General features: G+C 39.3%; 1 protein-coding gene across 1 annotated transcript in view; it reads right to left on the reverse strand.

Annotated features, from left to right (window-relative positions):
• The window catches only part of HTR4 (5-hydroxytryptamine receptor 4), a 394,727-nt gene that overhangs the window by 183,979 nt on the left and 196,308 nt on the right, over positions 1 to 14,440 (reverse strand). Inside the window, exons 3-4 of the mRNA XM_075209600.1 lie at positions 8,451 to 8,576; positions 3,827 to 4,027 (exon numbers count right to left, since the gene is read on the reverse strand). Coding sequence (XP_075065701.1) covers positions 3,827 to 4,027; positions 8,451 to 8,576 — 327 coding nt within the window. The remainder of the gene's footprint in view (positions 1 to 3,826; positions 4,028 to 8,450; positions 8,577 to 14,440) is intronic.

The raw sequence follows: 14,440 nt of genomic DNA on the forward strand, positions 1-14,440 counted from the left end.
GTCAGACACAGAGATGTTTAAACAAATATATCCTGCAGTGGTGTCAATAAAAGAATGTTTAGTGTAACAGCTGCATTGCACAGTGGAGGGATCCTCACTGGAGTACTAATTTAGAAGAGATGAGGGAGCTGCCCTTTAAGCTGGCAGTACAGAGAGAAAGAATACATTATTCACGTGAATTCCATCACACTCACACATCCTTGGGATTTTCCGTTGCCAGCTGGTATTTTCTGTCAATAATTCCATTTACTGGCTTTCTTGCATAAGATTATGTTAAACACATTTGCTGAAGTACAGCACACATTTCATGGTATTATTTAAAAATGAAAAACAGTGATCATACAAACTAATTATATAAACAAACACTATGTGAGCTCTGTTAACATGAAAAGCAAAAACATATATTTAATACCTATACATAAAAGAAAAAAGAGGCAACAGATCCCATTAATAGGACAACACCTTACCATCTACAAGCATTATTATGACTTTTTTAGAATTCACACAAACATATTTTAGAAGATCTCATCTATCTATTATCCATTTGAGCTAGAACTTTGCTTTTAGCAAAATTGATAAAATAAAGCTTGTAAAAGTTGTGTTAGCCATGTTACGATTTGCAGCTGACAAGTATAACTCTTATATATTGCAATGTATCTATTTTAGTCATTCAAACGTTCCTCTCCATCTCTTTATATCTAGTGAACAGACACTGACAGATTAGAGAGTTTTGGCATAAAAGCTTAGAGGGAAAAATAGAGTGGGGTCAGTGATACAGCTATAGTATGCTGACAGCTAGATCTAACGGGCCGCTTCATTGTGAAAAATAAATATCGTCTGTGGCATAGCCTGTATAATAGAGGAGATTTCAATTATAACAATTCATAAGTCATTATTACGAAGCAGGGCTCAAGCATTCTCTGTATGCGATTTGTAATAACACAAGGCACCGGTTATTTTGTGGCAATCCCATCATTTTGTTCACCAGCCCTGCATTTGTACCTCTATGTTGAAGAAAGAAAACTAATTATTGGCTTGATAGAAAATTTTTTTCCTGACAGTGAAATAAATATCTGCTATGAGTTAGGTTGGTTTTAACAAAACCTTGTTAGTTATTAGTTTTAGTGTTTTCAAGACCTAATCAGGACCAAACTGGAACTAAAAAACAGCTGTCATAAAAAGCCTCTTTCCGCAATTTACTGGTCAACAATGTCCGTGACTCAAGACAACAGCATTTCATTGGGACTGGGAGGCGGACTGTGGCCATGAAGAATATTTTAACCATAGTTTGGAAGCCCTGGCCAGGCCATTAATAATCTCAAACACACCACACTTTCTAGCAAATGCCAATATGGCCAGGTTACCAGATGGGCCTGAACCTACTCATACTGTATATGTAATTAGTTTACAGATATATAAGTTACATACAGTTTTGGTACTAATATGATACAATTAATACAAAGTAAGGGGAATTTTCTGGGAGGTATTTTTACGAAGATAATTCCAGTCTGAATCAGGACAGCAATTTGGAGACATATCCTGCCAAGGAAAAAATAATTAGGTCTTAATGTTATGTTCATGCTATCAATAAAACAGTCTTCCCAACTCAATATGCAGTTAATACAAATGTAGTGTCAACCAACATTATTGTGATCTATTATTTTCAATATCATCATTATCATCACCATCATCATCATCAACATCATCATCTTCATCATCATTTATTTATATAGTGCCACTAATTCTGCAGTGCTATACAGAGAACTCACTCACATCAGTCCCTGCCCCATTGGAGCTTACAGTCTAAACTCCCTAACATACACAGAGAGAGAGAGAGAGAGAGAGAGAGAGAGAGACTAAGGTCAATTTTGATAGCAGCCAATTAATCTACCAGTATGTTTTTGGAGTGTGGGAAGAAACTCACACAAACACAGGGAGAACATACAAACTTCACACAGATAAATCCATGGTCGAGATAGATCCAGAGGACAAAGGAACCCAGAAGTTTAATATAGGATTTATGCCCATTCTTAAATCCAAATGAGCGGTGTGGTAATACGTTATAGAAACAAAAGGAAAATAAGTTTCCTATAAATGTTGATAACGCATGCTAAAATGTATTGTAAGTGTTGAACTTTTACAAGTGCCTGGGAAATGTAATAACCATATAGCCCTACCAATCCAGAGAATAATAGCGAGACAGCGGTACATTAAAACTGCCACCACTTCTGTGAAGTTACACACGGCATGTACTTGTTTTCATATTCGGTGTCTGATCACCAACTAAAACTCCTATTCTACTAATATTTGTTATTAGAATATGAAGGAAACACCGCATACTCAATTCACATTATTACTTCTTAGGGACACAATCGTACTGCACAAAATTCCAATTTGACTGGCTCTTCAAATGCTCAATTGACTGCACTGTTACAAAAGGAGAAAAGCAGCAGATCCTTTGGCCCCAAGAAAAGTCAGCAAGGTAACTTGGGTAACAGGGGGATGGGTTGCAGCTGACAAGAAAGAAGGAGGTCAAGCTATGTTCTTCAAATATGCTCCATTAGATGAATTGGAGCAGACTATTTGGATTAGTACTGAAAATAGCAAAGGGCAGAAAAAGACAATGGAGACCAGACAAGAGCAAGTAAGGATGGTGAGACAGGTGATAAGTGTGGGTTAAACAAGACACATGGGGGACCAATCAAGAGAAGAAAGACATAAACAAATGTCAGACACGAAGCAATGGGCACATACAATTCTTCTTCTTATTATTATTATTATTATTATTATGATTATTATAATTTATTTATAAGGTGCCACAAGGGGTCTGCAGCGAAAGAAACAAACAGCAAATGAGTTACATAGTAGGGTATAACAGACAACAACAAGTTAGGTAGTAGGACATAACTGCCAATTACACAATGAACAGACAGAACGAGATGTATAGGGAGGAAGGGGACAAATCAGGGAGCATATCAGCGTAAAGCCAAGGAGCATGGGTGCAAGTAACAGGGCCAGAAGGAGACCAGGCAAGAGGTAATTGACATATGCTACATGACCAAAAGTATGTGGACACCCCTTCTATTTAGTGTGTTTGCCCATTTCAGCCACACCCATTGCTAACATGTGCATAAAATCAAGCATGCAACCATGCAATCTATAGTAGGTCAAACAAACACACAGAATGGGACCGCTAAGTGCTGAAGCACATAGTGAGAGAAAAATCATCTTTCCTTGGTTGCAACATTCACTACCGAGTTCCAAACTTCCTCTGGAAGCAAACCTAGCTGGTATTTTGGTAAGGTAATAGAGAGGGTTAAGGGGACTTATGCTAATGACACAATCTACAACCCTGCAGTTCCATACATTTCTATTGTGATGTGCTGATGCAATTATATAGCATTACTATGAAGAAAACAGGTTGTCAATCGATTTTCAACATTTACAGCACACTTGTCATTATTTGTCTATTTTCAAATAGTAAATTACTAGGATTATTTATGATAACTAGACAAAAACACATATATAAATCTGTATCTATGATGGCAGTGAGAGCTGAAAAAAATTGCATCGCACTACCACACTATTTTACAACAGTTAAAAGCATATAGGGAACAGATCCACGTTACCATAGTGACTGAACAGATTTTTTTAAATTAGCATCCTAAAGAATTTCACATAGCTTGGAAGGTTAACAAAGGTTAAGATAAAAAAAAGATGCTATAAATATCTATAAATATCAAATAAATGTCTTTGGGACTTCAAAACTTACAATATACAGTATTGCAAAATGTAATGCATAGCAGACTTAGTTTTTGCTACATACCTGTCCAATGAAATACAGCAAAGGTGGAGGATGGAAGCTGTGGTCAGAAGAACATCGAGTGAGGTACGTACCAAGCAGAACATCTCACCATAAATCCACTTGTCCTGAACTAACTCTATGGCTCCAAATGGCATTACCAGTACTGATACCAGCAAGTCGGCAAAAGCGAGTGACACGATGAAGTAATTGGTTTTAATTTTCCTGTAAATGAAATACAGGCATATTAACCATAATGTCTGTGGTACAGGTATAGTTAGAGACTGAGTAAGAAAACCCCATTGCAGCAGCTATGACCCAAAAATGACCTCACTGTCTAATTATATTACAACTGATATTCACCAGATCATTATTGATAAATGTGTCTGAAGATGATCTCTGTCAGCAATCTTCTGAACAGAATAACAGGCCCTAGTGGAGCTTGAAGAGGTCTGGCTGCTTAGCCCATGCACTAAATGGTTGGATCTTATCCAATCTGGCTACTTATGTGTGTGCACACACTGGACATTGACCCTGTGGGATCAGCCATATTATATTCATATTACAGTAACTATGATAAGAGAGGCCATAAAACAGAATGCACTTCAACTTATGCTTTTGTGCGAGTGTCATTCACTTACCCATTTGCTGCATTCCCCAGCCAATAATATCCACAGGGAGGGTCTTCGGTTTATCTATATATTCTCCCCCCAGTGGATGCTGGGCCTCTTGTTTGCTGCACCAAGCACCTCCCTCCCACCCTTCAGATGTAACTGGGTTATTGGATTCATATCTATGTTTAACAATTTTCGCTCCCTCCTACAGATGAGGCACAGTAGGCAGGAAAGCATTGCAGTCAGCGACTAATTCATACGGTGCTTCTGCTGATTAGTCACAGGTCATTGCCCCCTTCCAAGTAACGTGACTCTTGATCTATTTCGGTGGAGGACCCCTAGACCTGCTTTGTGTGAGTCCAGGGATTAAATATATTAACCAGCGCTTTTTGCAACTCGCCGAAATTCAGCGAGTTCGACAGCTAATTTTAAAACAGCAATGTGTTTAAAGGCAAGATTTGCCTTTAAACATGGGTGCTACTAAGGGTGAAGATGTGAAGGTGGAGGGGGCTGCCATGCCTGCGTCTGTTGCCATCCTTGTCTCTCCAACTCGTTTATCCTCAAGCACATGCCCAAGGATGACTCATTGTTTTCAGTCTTTACCATGGGAAATAGTCAAAATGAATTAAAACATTACAGTTTTCTTTCATGTTTTCTTTTTACTTTGGAGAACAACTTTTTTTTTATATTTTTTAAAATAACTTTCAGATTATACCACTCCCAGTCATGATTTTGCACCCAAAAAATGTTGTACCCCCAAACATAATGCGTCCTAGGCTGCAGACTAGTTAGCCCATTGGATAATCAGGCCCTGAAAACAAGTAACTTTGAGACACCCAAAACTTAATACGGATATGGCTGTGTGCGCTGGAGCTTGACTCCCCAGCCCAGTTCCCTCACCAAATTCATAGGCGGTAGTAAGTATCCATTAGGTACGAAGATGGAGCAGACAAGGTTGCAGATTCTGGCATATGGGCCGGCAGTGGGCATGCGCAGACTGATTTGCCTTAATGCCCCATGTCTTTAGCTTTGTTTTTACAATTCACTGGCTAAATAAATGGGACAGTTTTAATTCCAGCAAAGGTTCCAAACCACAACTTTGTTTAATTCTATTTGATATGAAGTTTTGCCTTTAGTAAATCGCAGGGTTTAGGGTTTACAAACTGCATATCAAACAACATGAGAACCTGGCAGTTTCGTCAATCTGCCCTAGTAAACCCTGGCCTAAGACTTTATTTAGACACACAATTGGTGTCCTTATATTTTCCTTACATTATTCCTAGTTTACTTTTAGAAAAATGATATAACTTCAATTTACGTTTAGATAAGCATCTGTAGGATCGTTATTGGGCTTGGCAGAACATGTGGTTGGAAGATGACTGCTGTTGGCTGCAGGGCCGGTGCTAGGGTCCACGGCGCCCTAGGCATTTTTAAAAAAGTGGCGCCCCCCCCCCCGCAAAAATCGCCGCCCCCCCTCCCGCCGCAAAAATCGCCGCCCTCCTCCCTCCTCCCTCCTCTCCTTACCTTGTCTCACCACCGCCGCCTCTCTGCTCCGTCTCCTCCCCTCCACTCACTGACACTAGTAAGTGGAGGGGAGGAGACGGAGCAGAGAGGCGGCGGTGGTGACAAAATAGCCTCTTCCCCCCCTCCCCGTCCATCTGAATGCTGTGCGGCGGCCGTGACAGGTATGGTCAGCGGTTGCCGCACAGTTTTAAAGTATTTTAGAATATTGTGGCGCCCTCCAGGCGCCCTCCAGAGCCCGGCGCCCTAGGCAAGTGCCTAACCTTGCCTAATGGGAGCGCCGGGCCTGGCTGGCTGCAATGAAGTCACTTGTGAACTGGATGTGATTCACGTAAAACTGAACAATAATCCAGTTTCATGACCCTCAGCTCTTGCAGGATTGATCTGTGTGTAACCAGATTAAAACATTTTACTATGCTATTCTTTACATATTGTGTTCATTGTTTTTTGTATATCCCTTTTATGTAACCATTGCTCATAATATTGTACATGACTAAAGTTCATATTAGATCTTTACAAAATAAAATGGTCAAGGTAATAAAGGAAAGTTTGGGCCAGTTGCGGGTCTACAATACATATTAAATTTGATTAGATTTTATTTCTGCAACATGTTTTTTGTGTAATGATTTCACCTAAAGACTTGCATAAGACTAGAGTGTACTATAGACTTTTATTAGCATAGTGTTTTAGAACATCATGCTTCCAGGAGATGTATAATAAACATTTCAGCCCTTATTTGCAAGTGTTTATACATCACCATTTAATTTTGTTAATTCTAAGAATTATGACAGGTGACAAACTTTTAAAAATCAGCAGGGAAAAACAGCAGCAATGGGGCTAATTTCTATTATAGATTTATCTAAAATTAAAGACAGGGTCAGGTCTTTATATAATGAGTCTCTAAGAATATGACAGTGAAGTTTTTAGCTCTAATTAGTGGTTGACTCTCAATGGAGAAGGTGTTTTGTGGTTCAGGAAACATAAAGAAAAAGATAAATTGTAGGCTTCTGAAATGGCATACTGTAAGGCTGATCTCAGCCAACCCTATCTCACTTTGCTCTGTTGCGATAATTATCATATATAAAACTAACCAGGGATTTTATTCTGCTGGAAAGACATATTGTGTTATTTACTTCTATTTCATGTTAATGACTTTTTACTTGAACTGCAGTTTCCCTAACAAGTTTAAGACTTACAGCACTGTATAGGTTTCTTAGATCAGCTATTTACTAAGGCAGTGCCATCTTGTTAAGATGTCTACTCTACAAGCATTAAATATGGTTAATATTGACCACATGCATATGGAATTGCATAACACTTCTTTAGTTAACAATACTTGTGGAAGATCTGTTAGTAAAACGGAAACTACAAAATATACACTCAGGGGCCAGATTTTTAGATACCCCTAGAACTGTGTAGGACCACATTTGCCCCTAGAACAGCTAGAATTCTTTGTGGAATTGATTCAACAAGGTGCTGGAAACATTCCTTAGAGATTCTGGTCCATGTTGACATGATAGTATCATGCAGTTGTTGCAGATTTGTCAGCTGCACAGTCATGCTGCAAGTCTCCCGTTCCCTCACATCTCTATTGGATTGAGATATGGTGCCTGTGAAGGACATTGGAGTACACTGAACTCATTCTCATGTTTGTGGAACCAGCTTGATGTGTGGTTTATGAAATGACGTGTTATCTTGCTGGAGGTAGTCATTACTAGATAGGTAGACTATGGCCATAAAGGGATATATATGGTCAGCAACAATACTAAGGTAGGCTGTGGCATTTAAGCAATGATCAATTGACATTAAGAGGCCTAATGTTGCCTAGAAAACATTCCCCACACCATTACACCACCACCACCACCTGCACTTTGACACAAGACAGGAAGGATCCATGGATTCATGTTGTTTACACCAAATTCTGAGCCTATCACCACCATTTCACAGCAAAAATCGAGATTCATGAGACCTGGCAACGTTTTTCATATTTTCAACTGTCCATTGTGCAATCAGAGATGCTCTTCTGCATACCTCTGTTGTAACGCATGGTTATATAAGTTATTGTTGTCTTCCTAACTCTTCTCATTAACAGAGCGTTTTCATCCACAGAACTGCCTCTCACTGGATGTTTTTTGTTTTGCATCTGTTTCTCAATAAAATCTAGAGACTTTTGTGCTTGAAAATCCCAGGAGATTATTAGTTTATGAGATACTCAAACCACCCCGTCTGGCACCGACAATTATTCCACAGTCAAAGACCCTTAGAACACATTTCTTCCCCATGGTGGTGTTTGTTCTGAACAACAACTGAACCTCCCGGCAATGAGTGCATGCTTGTAAGCATTGCGTTGCTGCCACATGATTGGCTGATTAGATAATAGTGTTAACAAATGCAGGTGTATAAGTGTAGTTAATAAAGTGGCCATTGAGTGTATATTAACAGTCAACCACTATTAGGAATAGTATATCTTGCCATTATAAAAGTATTAAAGCTTTAAGCGTGGTATAACTTACCTCAGCTGTCTATCCCGGCATACTGCCACCATCACTAGAAGGTTACCCAAAATGGTCATCAGAATGACTGCTGAGATGAAGGTGATGAGAACTATCTTCTCCCCCACACCGAATCCCTCATGTGCGCTGTAGAATCAACAAGATTAGTAAATGGTGAAGGTCATAACTTCAGTTACCGAGTTAATAAATATAAAGATTTTCTGAAAATCATTAAAGTCAGTTAGTAAGTTGAAATAGTTATGGTGCATTGATTAGTCCTCCACATTTTCTGTCTACTGATAAAGAAAAAAAGTAAAAATGTCATATATTCAGGATTGCTGACAGGGACATTGTGGTATTTATTGATTTATCAAAGGCCAGATGCTATCATTTCTTAATGTTTATTGATTTCTTATTGCAAATAACAACTATGCTGGGATGTTAATATTATTTTGTAATTGTTTACACTTTTAATTGTAATACTAATACTTTTATTTATTGTATATTATGATAAAATAAAAAGCTGAAATGCATGTGGTTACATCTCTGGTAACGAGTATGAATCTGCCAATCTTCATACTGAAATGTATTTCTGTTACCTAAGAATCTTGTTAGCCAGTAACACCATATCTGGATTCTGAACAGCTCCAGTATGATGGAAGATAGAAAAGCACCACTATCCTAAGCAAGGATAAAAGAGTCTGGATGCTGGACAGAATGTCTCCTTAGTGTGTGCAGCACAGTGGCCTAGTGGTTAGTACTTCTGCCTCACAGCACTGGGGTCATGAGTTCGATTCCCAACCATGGCCTTATCTGTGTGGAGTTTGTATGTTCTCCCTGTGTTTGTGTGGGTTTCCCCCGGGTGCTCCGGTTTCCTCCCACACTCCAAAAACATACTGGTAGGTTAATTGGCTGCTATCAAAATTGACCCTAGTCTGTGTGTGTGTGAGTGTGTCTATATTAGGGAATTTAGACTGTAAGCCCCAATGGGGCAGGGACTGATGTGAATGAGTTCTCTGTACAGCGCTGCATAATTAGTGGCGCTATATAAATAGATGATGATGTGTGTCCTCCCACCTTTAATTTAGCCTTTGGTGGGACCTGTCAGCAGGAAGTTAGAAAAGTAAAACATGTAAGCATGTTTAGATGTAAATAGCATGCACAATATTTTAATGTGGTTTTAATTGAAAAATATCAGCTTATCCTGTTATCTACTGTTGCTAGAAAATAAATGGAAATGTGTTTTTATAAACCCCCCCATAAGTGACTTTTGTATACTGAGCTCATATGGGGCCGGATTCGTTAAAGAACGCAAAGCAAACATAATGGGCCTGATTCATTAATGAAAATAAAGCAAAAAAAAAAAAAAGCGAGTAACTTTGCACCTTGGCAAAACCAATTGCATTGGAGGGGGGGAGGTAAATTTAAAATGTGGGAACAGATTTATAGTTGGAGTAGGGCATGTCGTAGATCAACTTTAAATTACAGTGTAAAATTAAAGCTATCAAGTATTTGTATGCTACATGAAAAAGTAGCCAGTATTTAACTGTTGTGCAAAATATTAAACTCATTTGCACCAGTTGCATTGTAACATGGTTTGTCCAGGAGATAACCTACTCCCTTTTTTTGCCTTACTTTTCTTAATGACTCAGACTCAATGTGCGATTTTTTTTTCAAAACGCATATATATTAGCTATAAAGACGCTACTCCCTTCTTATCCTTCTTGACCTCACTGCTTCCTTCGATACCGTTGACCACGCACTCCTTTTGCAAACCCTCAAATCTATATGCCTCTGTAACACTGTCCTCTCCTGGTTTTCCTCTTACCTCACCAACCGCTCCTTCTCAGTCTCTACACATGACTCTACATCCATCCCTCTTCCCTTACCTGTTGGCGTTCCTCAAGGTTCCATTCTTGGCCCTCTGCTTTTCTCCCTCTACACCTCCTACCTTGGTGTCCTCATCCACTCCTTTGGCCTCCAGTACCACCTCTATGCTGATGATACCCAAATTTATCTTTCATTCCCTGACCTCTCCCCTTCCCTTCTGTCTCGTGTCTCCTGCTGTCTCTCGGCCATCTCATCTTGGATGTCCCAACGCTTCCTTAAACTCAATATCTACAAGACTGAACTTATCGTCTTCCCCCCTTCCAGGACTCTCCCACCCCCCCTCTCTATTTCTGTTAATAACACTACCCTCGTCTCTGTCCCTCAAGTCCGATACCTTGGGGTCATCCTTGATTCCTCCTCTCCTTCAAGCCTCACATTCTGTCCCTCTCAAAATCCTGCTACTTCCACCTTCAGAATATATCCAAGATACGCCTCTTTCTCACCACAGAAGCTACGAAAACTCTTGTTCACTCGCTTGTACACTCTCGCCTTGACTACTGTAACCTCCTTCTCTCTGGCCTACCTGACTCTCACTTGGACCCTCCTAAGTCTATCCTCAATGCTGTTGCCGCCTCATTTTTCACTCCTGCCGCTCTATCTCTGCTGTCTCCCTCCAACAGTTACTACATTGGCTCCCCATGGCCTACAGAATTAAATTTAAACTCCTCACCCTCACATTTAAAGCTCTTAATCAATCCTCCCCTCCCTACATCTCATCTCTACCTACACCCCTAGCCGCCCCCCTCCACTCTTCCTGTGACCCCTGACTGACTACTTCACTGATCACCTCTTCTCACTTCTTTCTCCAGGACTTTGCCCAGGCTGCTTCCCAGCTGTGGAACAATCTTCCACATTCCATCAGGTTAGCATCTACTCTCAAAGGCTTCAAGCGTGCCCTCAAGACTCATTTCTTTATTCAAGTCTATCAGTCCTCCTCTCAAGAGCCTTCTTTCCCTGTGTGCACCTTCATCATCATCATCATCAACATTTATTTATATAGCGCCAGCAAATTCCATAGCCTTCTACTATTCCATCACCCCCTGTACCTCTTGGCCTGCTTCCCTGGCCCTGTTTTCTTAAGCTTTGGCCTACTTCTCACTGATTTCTACCATCACTTTCACTCATTGTCCCAGAAATAATTTGATTTGCATTTCCATGTTACCTGTGTGTGTGTATATATTTTTGTTCTTCATTGTTTGTTCTTTCTGTATCATGTTTTGTCATGGGTCACTGTTTTCTGTATATGTCATGTACGGCGCTGCGGACCCTTTGTGGCGCCTTATAAATTAAAGATAATAATAATAATAATAATAATAATAATAATAATAATATACACACACCCGAATTCAACAAGGAGCAGATGTGAAGATAGGCCTGGTGATAAATATGGGTTTAGGTCCACTATGCTCTAATAGACAAGACACTGCAGGGTATGTCTAATACATATGTGGAATATCAAGTCCCAAAAGAACACACAGAAAAAAATAAAAACTATTCAATTAATGTCTCCTGTTAATAATGTACTCATTAAGGACAAAACATAAAAAATATGAATTTCATTCCCCCTCATGAAATACATTTATTAGGATGTAATTAATATCTACTGTACATAAAATAAATGTTTACAGTGGCTTCTGATTGCAAACACATGTTCTAGCAAGCATACTCTGCCATCCTCACTAGTAATCGGCACTTACACTAGACCTATAGCTGGTGTAAGTGATACAACTGAAAATCATGTACCTTTAAGAGGCCAAAAGCTTGATTCAGATGTTGCTGCTTGCGCTCAAGCTTGGCACACTCTTAGACTGGTTGCACACTACAGGTCTTTCGGCTTACTATCGGGCCTAACACCCGTAAAAAAACCACTGTTCGACCCAATATCGCTGTAGTGTGTACACTTACACAATGACCAATAGTTGTTCCAAAGCACTGATCGTCGGTCCATTTGGTTGGTTGGTAAAACTAATAATCTCGTTCCAACCACCTACCGATCTTGCAGTGTGTATACACTCACGATTATGATCTTCATAAAATTTACAGAGTGATGATCTTTTCAGCTAATGCTGCCAATGAACATGTCCCGATGCATAAATGTAGATGGAATAATTTGTCCATGCGTTCTGAGACTGAATATTTTGTTTCAGAAGCTAACAAAATTTGTAATGACGTGGATAGCTATAACAAGGCGGTTAATCAGTGTGACAGGAATGAATGAATGAATGAATGAATGAATACTGTGCTATTATTCACCAAACGACTACAGGATCAGATGAAGAGCACATATCTGAAGGTAAATTGTGCATAGTGTGTACGCATGTATCCGCGGACTGATTAGAACTTAAGTCGTTTGTAAAATCGTTAGTGATAACAAATTGGTCGAAAGTTTTTTGTAGTGTGTACCTATCCTTACTGTACATTGACTATTCCTACCAGTCCTGGCCCTGACAACGTAGGCTGTAGTAAGTGTCATTACAATGTGAATTGAATAGGCATGCACAGAGTAAGTGTGCACATCATACACAACTGATCTCCAGTTACTTTCCTTAATCAATCAGGTCCATAATGTTTCTGCCAGTATGCTGTGTCAGTACATTACAGTGTCTTTGGTGTATCAACATATATTTACTGAACTACAGTTCTTGTTTTATATTTACTGAACTACTGTTTTTGACTTAAATGTGCTATATTTAGGGCTTCCAATCTTCAAATCATACACAGATTTTTTTCTACAGCATATTTTAAACCTGATGTTTAAAACAATAAGTCATACATTTGAATAACCTGTCTTAAAGAATTACACTTAAGCAAAATTCTTTAGAAAACACAGAACCCTGTCTAAAGCTGGGCACACACTACAGGTTTTTAACCCAATTATTGTGCTAATCACACGATAAACGATCGTTACGATATTGCATTAGTGTGTACACTCACATGATCATGTTTTACCATACCAAAGCACTTCGTATCATTTGATTTGATTTTATAAACTGACTAAAAATCACTATTAATAATGAAACAATGTTGGGCAAATTCTGAAGCGTGTATGCACTCATGACCAGCAATGTAAGTTTACAGAGTCACAGGAGTATATTTACTAAACTGCAGGCTTGAAAAAGTGGAGATGTTGCCTATAGCAACCAATCAGATTGTAGCTGTCATTTGGTATAATGTACTAAATAAATGATAATTAGAATCTGATTGGTTGCTATAGGCAACATCTCCACTTTTACAAACTCTTAGTTTAGTAAATATACCCCACAATCTTTTCAGCAAATGGTTATGACAGATGAAGAGCACAGATCTGAAGATAAATCCTGTAGGTGTGTACACATGAATCAGAATGCTCATCAGGAATTTCAATCATTAGTAAAATTGTAACAGATATGTAATCAGGAGAAATTTTCTGTAGTGTGTTGCCAGCTTAACTGTGAAATGTAACTTATCCCAATCTACCCCATTTCAACTCTACTCATTTATAAGGGCAGTTTTGCCTATTATTTTATTGTGTCAAATTGGATACCCTAGCAAAACGTTAACTTAACCCGTCTATGCTGAACTGACCTATATTAAACACAACTTTGCAACTAACTGATTCTGCCACCAGGTAGTATGTGATGCTGAAAGAGATGCGGAAACAACCCTTCCTATATTTAATAATATAAATATTGTGATATAAATAAATATAATATTTTATGAAAACTAATCTATGGACTGTCCAGTGCAAGCCCTTTGGGTGACGTAGATGGAGATCCCCCCACGTATTTGGAGGCAGTGCCTCCACCAGCGCTGTCTCTCACCTCGGCACACGGGAGGTGGTGGTGCCATTCTAGACTCCCTAGACTGGGAGTGTTGCACTTGGCTGTGACATCATAGCCAAGAGCCACTTTCCCAGCGAGCACAACATTGGCATAGAGGAGAAGCAGCCAACAGTTAAGAAGCTGTAAGAAGTAAGTAACATGTAAGAAGCCTTTTGGTTGCTTCTTCTTTATGACAGCAACTGGCGCTCTGTATGGGGTAACAGTGATGGAATTACAATCACTGGATGAGTGACATTATATTCCTCATTCAATGTTTTAGGTGCCCACTAACCATAGGCATCTTAGGCAATGGCCTAGGCT

The sequence above is a fragment of the Mixophyes fleayi genome, chromosome 4 (genome assembly GCF_038048845.1).
Source record: "Mixophyes fleayi isolate aMixFle1 chromosome 4, aMixFle1.hap1, whole genome shotgun sequence".
NCBI classification, from domain to species: Eukaryota; Metazoa; Chordata; class Amphibia; order Anura; family Limnodynastidae; genus Mixophyes; species Mixophyes fleayi.